At 39.1% G+C, this 9817-nt stretch overlaps 1 protein-coding gene across 13 annotated transcripts in view; it reads right to left on the bottom strand.

Annotated features, from left to right (window-relative positions):
• Window positions 1-565: 565 nt before the first annotated feature.
• The window catches only part of ubr4 (ubiquitin protein ligase E3 component n-recognin 4), a 53546-nt gene continuing 44294 nt past the window's right edge, over window positions 566-9817 (bottom strand). For all 13 annotated transcript variants that reach the window (XM_073875169.1, XM_073875173.1, XM_073875174.1 and 10 more), the window contains 14 exons: window positions 8890-8993; window positions 8684-8807; window positions 8405-8595; window positions 8147-8320; window positions 7508-7607; window positions 7206-7424; window positions 4672-4785; window positions 4380-4522; window positions 4165-4290; window positions 3124-3318; window positions 2758-2982; window positions 2229-2319; window positions 1924-2086; window positions 566-1770 (listed from right to left, as the gene is read on the bottom strand). In XM_073875169.1, coding sequence (XP_073731270.1) covers window positions 1706-1770; window positions 1924-2086; window positions 2229-2319; window positions 2758-2982; window positions 3124-3318; window positions 4165-4290; window positions 4380-4522; window positions 4672-4785; window positions 7206-7424; window positions 7508-7607; window positions 8147-8320; window positions 8405-8595; window positions 8684-8807; window positions 8890-8993 — 2034 coding nt within the window. In that variant the 3' untranslated portion in view covers window positions 566-1705. The remainder of the gene's footprint in view (window positions 1771-1923; window positions 2087-2228; window positions 2320-2757; window positions 2983-3123; window positions 3319-4164; window positions 4291-4379; window positions 4523-4671; window positions 4786-7205; window positions 7425-7507; window positions 7608-8146; window positions 8321-8404; window positions 8596-8683; window positions 8808-8889; window positions 8994-9817) is intronic.

Genomic DNA, 9817 nt, shown 5'->3' with positions numbered 1-9817 from the left:
CAGAATTCTGACTTTAAGAATTCTGACATTAAAGTCAGAATTCTGAGATTAAAGTCAGAATTCTGAGAATAAAGGTAGAATTCAAATATTTTTTTTACCAGTGACCCTAATCTCTTCCATAATAGTACTACTATTAGTAGAACTGCGCACCAACTAGAGGGAAACGTAGTCGGCGATCCACTTTTTTCTCCTTAAACGCTGTTTTTTACAGCTCGACAGCTTGTAACAAAACTTTGTTTTTTGGCTTGTTAGCTGTATACATTGTCACACAGCAGCTTTTAGGCATTATTCTGTTTTTTGTTATAAGACAGAAATAACAAGGAGGCGGCCTCTCGCAATACAAAGTCAATGGAGACGGTTGGATTGTTTTCAACCCGGTGGGCGTGGTTTTCAAATTAGCATAACTGCGCTCTGTCTCTAGACACGCCCCTTTAAATTACATATTACACGTTTGCCTTTTGTACGCAGTGCTTTAAATGTGAAGCTGCTTAATTCCAGTTTTGGCAAATTTGACAAAGCAAAAAAAATTCTTAGTTACACTTTAGATGACACACTGAGTCACACGTAGTATTCTTTACACCTTTATTATTTTGAGCTAATTCAAAAAGCAGACATTCAGCAACAGTTGAACATTGTAGCAGCGGGAATAGGCGAATAAACACTAACTGGGTTTTTACTTGTTTTCTTTTTTCAAACAAACTTCACACCATGCATTCAGCTGAACACCACCCTATCGCAGGTGCGTGTTTATATTTAGGAGTTAACTTAAATCACTGAGATATTCCCAGCGGCATCTTGCTTACCAATGCATAAATACCACTTGCTCTGGACATAACGTTTAATCTGAAGAATATTATTTTGTGAATTACGGTCACATGGAAGACAAAACCAAAATAAATGTAATATTGTGACTTTGATCGAGAAAACAGAAACCCAAATAAAGTGAAAAAAGCTCCCCAAATAAATATGCAGGCCTTTTTTATTCTTTTTAACTTTGTGTTTCAGTGTTGATGCAGGTAAAACCCTTTACAATTTAGAAAGTATTTCCATTTCACGGGAGTAACACATTAAACAACCTTCAGTTTCACTCTTTTAGCATTTACACAAGAAAAACAATCATCACGCATTTGCATCGCATCACACAACCAGTGTCAGGCCTTGCCATTCTCACAAACTGCAATCATTTCATTGAACACCACTGCAAACAAAACAAAAACCCAGAAACATTGAACATGACAACGGGAGTTTAGTTCTCATTTCAGTGAAGCTGTAACCCTTAGCCAATTTGAGTCAAAACAACAACAAAATCAATAAAGGGGAAAATGAAATAATAAAAGCCATCAAAGTCGTTTATGAAATGATTAGATTACCAAATAAATCAGACAGCATGGTTCATTTCTGAGAATTAACTGTTACCCAAACCATTTTAGAATAAGTGTGCATTAACTCGTCAGGCTACACATCAATTTCTGGTTTAGGAGAGTTACAACTTAATAACCCAAGTGGAGATCAGGAAGCAAAACGGGAGGTGAATAAGTATGGGTGAGCTGATAGAAGTTTTGGGAGCCTGGGCCCCGATTGAAAGTGTCCCCTTAGGAGTTGCGAATAGCAGAGTCCGGTTATCGGACAGACTCCGTGGTTAAGGGAACACCTGCATTGGAAAAAGCGATGGCAGGTCCATGAGTGAGTGCATAATTGTGTGCCATCAGGGCACAGAGTTCAACAGGTCCTGCAGGAAGGCGTCAGGGTCTGGGATGTCCGAAAGCAGTCCTGGAGATAGTGTGCAAGAGAAAGTTATTCACCCCTTAAAGCTAAAAATATACAGCACACTATTTTATAGCTTATTAGTAAACCTATTATATATCGGACAGAGCTGTAATCTATCCAATTGCTAATTGATGTAAGTAATGAGGAATTACTAACCTACGACATCCAGGAACTCTGAGAAGGATTCAGCAGGCATAAGCTCATCCTGAAAGGCCCTCAACACCCTTTCTGAAGCCTCATAGATGGGCATGTCATTATGCCTTATGTATTCTGCAAGCGAGAAGGACCAGCCTCCCTCTGTGTTACTGGTGGGCACTTTCTGTAGTCGTAAAATGGCAAAAAAGACGATTTAATGAAAAAATGCATTTATAATGCAAAAATAGAACCATTCACAAATCAATCAACATTAAAGAATGAGAGATTACAAAATTGAAAGAGCCCATCAGAGCAGATTCTCATACCCTGAACATGTCATAGATGAGATCCACCAGACCCCAGAAGAGAAGCGGTGAGCGGTACACGGCATACTCCTTTACTGCTTTATCTGTAAGTCTTAAATGAGAAAAATCAAGTCCACCATCAAGACATACATTTAACAGCAATTCAAAAAAAATTTTTTTTTTTACATAAAATCATCCTAAATGATGTAAAGAACATTCTGTGAAAATATAACCTTGATTTCTTTAATATTGTCTGCGTAAAGCCATCTTCAAAGATCGAAACCAATGACTAAAATCAAACTCTGTTGCTTCTAATCTCTATAAGGATATCTATCCAAATATATCCAAGTAGTATTAATGCAACCAGGCCTAACCCAGTTCTAGATATAATCAGGAATTAAATCTTCCAGACCTAATACAGTCTTGCCTAAAGCCAACATAAGCTCTTGAGTGATCACAAAAAACACCGGCCAAAAATGAAAATAGCAACCCTAAGCACATTAACAGGTACATGCTCAGACGCGTGCACAGTCATGGACTGCTCACTTACTTGTTAGCACCCCCTGGTGAGACCTTGCGGGCATGAGCTGTGACCAGCAGCCTGCGCAGGATGTCGATACGTGTGGCCCTCCAGCGCTCGGAAGGTAGAATGTGCATGGCCAATATGGTGAAGTAGTGCGGCCCGTCGACCTCGTATGAACTCTCCACCCACTTCTCACAAGGCTGCTCCAAAAAGCTCTGAAAATTCTTTTCTTCTCGAGACGTGGCCCTTGTTCTGAAAAGCAGAAAGGTTGGTATAAAGCTACCATATATAACATTTCAGCACTGGAATGCACCAATAGCAGTGTGTGTGAGATTCAAAACAAGCCAATGGTAAATACATTCGGTTGTGACTAAGCAAAGCAGAAAAGCGTACGTGTTGAGGACGTAAAGAACTGTGTGAATGATATAGGGAATTAGGTGAATGTTGCTTTCGCGGCCTCCGCCCCCTGTATCCACACTAAAGGATTGCTCCATTGCAAAGCGTAGGAACAGCAGCTTGGTATCGTGAATGTTGAGTTGGTATGTGGGTTCCCTCTGCCCTGTGCATTCTTGTAGATATGTGTTGTGCCTGTAAGACAAAATAAACACAAGTTAGGACCACTTATATTGATAATAGTGGAACTGTTAAAGGAAAACAGCAGCGTTTTCACTATTTTACTATGTTCTTACCTCAACTTTGACAAATTAATTATATCTATCTTTTTTCAATGTGTGCACTTAATCTTGGCACCACGCGTCGTGATTGTGTTAGCATTTAACCTAGCCACATTCATTCCTTAGGATCCAAACAGGGATGAATTTAGAAGCCACCAAACACTTCCCCATTTGTTTTCTCTATTTAAAGACTCTTACATGAGTAGTTAAACGAGTAAGTATGGTGGCACAAAACAAATGTGGCGATTTTTTAAGAGGATAAAAAATGAGAACTCTAAAAATGAAAAAATTAGTGCTCTTCCGCCATACAATATAGGACTCATTTTCTCATTTTTATAGTTCTCATTTTTTATCCGCTTAAAAAAATCACCACATTTTATTTTGTGCCACCATACTTACTCGTGTAACTACTCATGTTACAGTCTTTAAATAGAGAAAACAAATGGGGAAGTGTTTGGTGGCTTCTAAATTCATCCCTGTTTGGATCCCAAGGAATGAATAGGCTAGGCTAAATGCTAACACATTCACAACACACTGTACAAAGATTAAGTGCACGCATTGAATAAAGACAGGTATGTATTTATTCGTCTGAAAGTCTTGAGGTAAGAACATAGTAAAATATTGAAAAACGGTGGTGTTTTCCTTTAAGAACCCATGCACCTTAACTCTGGAATTGTTCCCATCTGTGAACCCAGTAGCACAGGCCGTGTTTATAATACACGACCAGTTACTTAGTGATTCATACACAAACATTCAATACCTTGCCAGGCAGGTGGCAAAAGCAGATTCGGGTACGTGTGGCCCCCATACTGGCAGGAGCCCATTGCACTTTGTGTTGGCATTCTGTAACGCAGCACTCTCCCATTCCTCACGCCCTCGAGCAAGCCTGATCAAAAAAAAAAAAAATGACAGACATGTGAGAACATTTCTTGATCAAATTGACTGTATTAATGGAGACACTGCAATTTTACGCACCTGACAGCAGCAAGGTGACAGTCGTAATGGACTATGTTAAAGTGTGAGACAGTGCTATAGCCCTGCTGCTTACGGGGTTTGTTCTCAAACTCCTCAAGGGCAACACGTTTTGTAAACGTATAGATGCCCAGAACTTTGGTAGGCTGTGGGGTACAAAATGAGTTCAAACAAAAAATGCAAGGGTCACACAATCCAATGACATATGCTATAAAACTCATGATGCCAACAAAATAAATGCCCATTTTTTTATTTTTAGACTGTAATGGAATGTAAACGTTGAAAGCATTTGTACCTGGAACTTGTAGCCCTCTCTACAAATGCAGCAGGTCAACCCTGGTTCTTCTATAAGCTCCTCCATCTGTTTAAGCAGTGTCGTCTTTGTCACCACCTGACCCTTTTCATTGGTCTGAAAAAGCAAACAATTTCTAAATTATTCACCTTGCATAAAAACTGTGAAACTGAAAGTCGGAAAATGCAAGAATAAGGATCATTAATTTAATCTATACATCATTCTTTAAAGGGAGCGTATTATGCAAATCAACTTTTACAAGGTGTTTAGATGCAATGAAAAAAAATGCACCATCTTCTTTTTAATCCCTATTAAACCAAAGCAGGCTCCTTAGACATGCTATTTTGATTTTCTTGTGAATGTGACACTACACAAACAAAGCCCCGCCCACAGCCTCCGACAGACTGGTTAATTTTACCCAAAAGCTTTTCTAAATGTGTTTTTAGCACTAATGCAACTAAAGACACAATTCTATCAGACTGTATTCACAGAAATCAGATCTATTTTTAACCAAAAGCGCTCACAAGCTAAGTTTCCATCCACTTGTCAATCGAATTATCTAAAGTTCGGTAAAAAAACGTATGCGAATAAAGCTGGTGAAAGTGTGTTTCCATCCAACGGTTTTAAAGCGAATAAAAACCTCTGCGTAATGACGTCACATGCTGGTTTGCGATCAAATTGGTATATCGAATTGATTTGAGACATTTGAAGGTGTTTCCATTCATTTTTGCACTGAATCGCACAATATTCAAGCAAACATTTTCGAACAAAGTTTTGCTAGACAAATTTGCGCCATTTCACAAGTTATAAGTGCTTATGTGCCAGCTGAGCTGATAGCGACATATCAAGCTATAATAATAAGAAAATGACGTTAATTGCTATGATGATGCAGATGCATGTAAATGCCCAACGACAACGGAGGCATTAACGTGAAATGATAGTCCGGATCAATTCTTAACGTAAATGAGAACGAAAAATATCTTTAGAGTTGTTAATATTGGAAGCCAATGAAGCTACGAGGGTTCTTTGGATCCATCTCATCAAGGTCGAATTTGCTTTTATTTTCCCTCCGGCACCGTTGCGAGATAACTCTCTTTTTTGAAACACGTATCGCTGTTTGAGCGCCTCATTTACACCGGAGGACGTCCCACGTCTTATCATAACCATTGTTGGACATTTCCTTCGCCAGTTCCTGATAAATTATGCCATTTATTAGATTCTTGCTATCTAAAATAGAGCTGTAATCGGGCCTGAAATGACCGGAGCCCGACAGAATGCAGCCCGTACCCGAAAGTACATTTAGATTGACAGCTTTTTAAAAGCCCGAACCCGTTTACAGCCATACATTATTTAAATTTGCGCACACAAACAGCTTTTATCAAGAATGAGTAATTTACACAGGTTTTAACATTATTTATTAATGACTAACTGGGCTACACGTCACTTGAAAGTTGAAACAAAGAAAAAAAAGTCATCTGTAACATCGTAACATCTCGTTCTAAATAGGCATATGCAATACATTATAGGCCAACATGCCAATAAAAACAATTATTTCTTAACGAATTAAATTAAGATAATACATTCCAAATAAGATGGTTATTTGGGAATAACGAAATTAAGATAAAGGTTCCGTGGTATTTGCTTCGGCACTTTCTTTACATTAATGCCAACATTAGTCTATATCCTCTGTCTAAATTATGTATTTATAATATTTAGTTATATATTAAAAAACCTTTACTCACCAAGATTAGGCTACATGTTTTGTTGAGGAAATTATTAAATCCACTGTAAATGGCTTCAGCGTGGTCCTGCGCTTAGGGCATTCAGCAGCATTGAACTTGACCGCTCATTTACCGTGCAAAGGCGGAGCACGAGCCCGTGTAAAATGTTAGAAATGAAGCCCGAATCCGACCGAACCCGTCGGGTTCGGGCAAAGATCTTCAGCTCTAAAATAGCCGTTATTTTCTCTGCTAAATTAAATTTAAAATTAATCTCGTCTCGTCGTTTGTCCACTTACATCTGACTTGGTTGACACACGCCATGTGTGCCACCAGAGCGGAAATGACCTAAAACTTTTTCTTCTTTGCAACCATAAAAGGACCTAAACCTTAATCGCAAATCATTATTTATTCGGCAAATAACGTTTCCATCAGCGTTTATCGGATAAGCCATATATCGATCAAGACAAAATCCGATGAGATCGAACGTATTTCTTTTGAGTCGATATTCATGAAATTCAATCAAATTTTACTGTTTCCATAACGCATTTTTCATTCGATATCACTTAATTCGGATAAAAACATGTGGATGGAAACATGGCTACAGTCTGTTGGTAAGGAAGTGAGGCGCTCATTTGCATTTATAGGCGCAGACACGTAAACAGCTCTTTTTGCTCGCGCATTTTGGACATGCTATAACAAATTATCTGTGGGGTATTTTGAGTTTAAACTTCAGAGACCCATCCTAAGACTTATATTACATCTTGTAAAAATGGCCATAATGTGTGTCCTTTAACATATGCATATTATGCTGCTCACCGTCATTCCCAGCGTCCCGAGAGCTTTCTGCCTCATCGCCATGGCCATGCGTTTCTTCTCCGCCCGAGTCTCCCTTCGAGCAGCGTCGATCTTCAGGTTAACCTCTGCATGCTCCCTTAGCGCCTCCAGAAGATTCTCTGCTAAAGTGCCGATACCCTCGTCGCTGGACACTTGCTCCAGCTTGTGCAAATTGGTTATTGAATCTTTCCCGATAAGCATCTACAAGGCCCAGAGAAGACAGCTTCATGAAGTACAGACAGGCGAGTAAAACCACACATTCAAACGATTTATAAAAGTGTTACCTGTGTCGGGGGATGTTGGGTGGCCAGACCGCGTAAAAGTCTAAGGATGAAAGGAAGGGCGGGTCGAGCAAGAAACTTCTTCCAAACGTCTGCATCCAGACTGCAAAATAAAATGTACGGTCAGGACTGCATCTCTGATTAAAGGGAACATATTATGCAAAATCCAATGAAAAAACCCTACTATCCACCATCTGCTTTTTTAAACCCCCATTTAACCAAAGCACTTATTAGACATGCTGTTTTTATTAGCTTGTTAATGTGACATCACACAAACAAAGCCCCGCCCAGGGTCACTGACTGACTGATTGGTTAATTTTGTCCCAAAAGCTTTTCTAAATGTGTTTGTTAGCATGTTGTAGCACTAATGTGGCTAAATATACTATTGTCTCAGACCGTTTTCACAGGAATCAGATCTATTTTTAACTAAAAGCAATAGCTCATTTGCATGTGAAGGTACACACATAAAAACTCCCACCCAAATAGGGGCATTGTGGGCATGTTATAACAAATTATCTGTTGGGTATTTTGAGCTGAAACTTCACAGATACATTCTACACACACCTGAGACTTAAATTACATCTTGTAAAAATGGGCATAATGTGTGTCCTTTAAAATCAAAAGCTGAATTTGATTGCATACTTCTTAGCACAGGGGATATGTTTCTTCATATAGTCGAGGGCACTCTGGGTAATGCCCTTCTGTAAGATGAGGTCTTTAAGCTGATGCCCATTACTGTTGTTCTTGATTCCTGCAGCTATTTTACAGAAGCAGTCCAGGAAGACTTTGTCATCTGCGCTGTGCTCCTCATCATACCTTCAAGAAAACATGAACAATGAGGATTAAAATCACTCCTTTAAAAAGTCAAAATCTTTAAAATCTATTGAACAAGTTCCATACTTGTCAAATGTACAGCAGGGTTTGAAGCGCTCAACCAGGATCTGCATCTTTTCCAGTTCTCCAAAGGACAGATAGGGGATGATCCGCAACAGCCCCTGAAGGACACTGGGACTGGACCGCACAAATAATGTGTTGATCTGGTCTAGCAACATCACCAGCTGATCCTTATCTCCTGTCAGCAGCAGGTTACCCTGTAGAAGCAACATGATGAAGAGATGAAACCAAGTCACTCGCTGTATAAACATTTTCAGGTTGCAAAATTTATTGCATTGTGCTGACCTTATCTTCTGACACAGTCTCGGCATTGGCCTCATCCAAAATGATCTCCATAATACTGAGGACCTGCTCTGCAATAGATGCTCCTCCACTGTCCTTGCTCTCCTGCTCTGCCACCAGTGCCAGAAAAGCAGTGGATCTCAGTTTAAACATACATTTAACATTTCTGAAATAATAGCGATACATCCGATTATTTGTTACCTACCAGATTCAGTGTGCCCAACATGACATTAAGCGTGTTCATCTCTGGTTTCACCAGCTGCTGTCGGTTGATCTTCACTTTTACGCAGTAACTAAATAACTTAAGAAGAACCTAAAAAAGAAGACTTTTTTACTTTTCGACAGCCCAACCTCCAGTCTGTTATAGGGACACTCCACTTTTTTGAAAATATACTCATTTTCCAGCTCCCCTAGGGTTAAACATTTGATTTTTATCGTTTTGGAATCCATTCAGCAGATCTCCGGGTCTGGCGCTATAACTATTAGCATAGCTTAGCACAATCCATTGAATCTGATTAGACCATTAGCATCATGCTAAAAATAACCAAAGAGTTTTGATATTTTTCCTATTTAAATATTGACTCTTCTGTAGTTACATCTTGTACTAAGACCGACAGAAATTTAAAAGTTGCAAATTTCTAGTCAGATATGGCTAGGAACTATACTCTCATTCTGGCGTAATAATCAAAGACTTTGCTGATGTAACATGACTGCAGGAGGCGCAATGATGTTGCGCACTGCCCGAAAATAGTCCCCTGCATTGAAAGTTACTAAATGGACTATTTTAGAGCAGTGCGTAATATCATTGCGCCTCCTGCAGTCATGTTACAGCAGTCCTTGATTATTATCCCAAAATGAGTATAGTTCCTAGCCATATCTACCTAGAAAATCGCAACTTTTAATTTTCTGTCTGTCTTAGTACACGATGTAACTACAGAAGAGTCAAGTTTTAAATAGGAAAAATATCCAAACTCTTTGGTTATTTTTTAGCGTGATGCTAATGGTCCAATCCGATTTAATGGACTATGCTAAGCTATGCTAAAAATGATACCGCCAGACCCGGAGATCAACTGAATGGATTCCAAAAAGATAAAAATCAAATGTTTCACTGTAGCGGAGCTGGAAAATTTGCATATT

This window comes from Misgurnus anguillicaudatus, chromosome 13 (genome assembly GCF_027580225.2).
Source record: "Misgurnus anguillicaudatus chromosome 13, ASM2758022v2, whole genome shotgun sequence".
NCBI lineage: Eukaryota > Metazoa > Chordata > Actinopteri > Cypriniformes > Cobitidae > Misgurnus > Misgurnus anguillicaudatus.
This window is presented reverse-complemented; position numbering and strand designations above follow the sequence as displayed.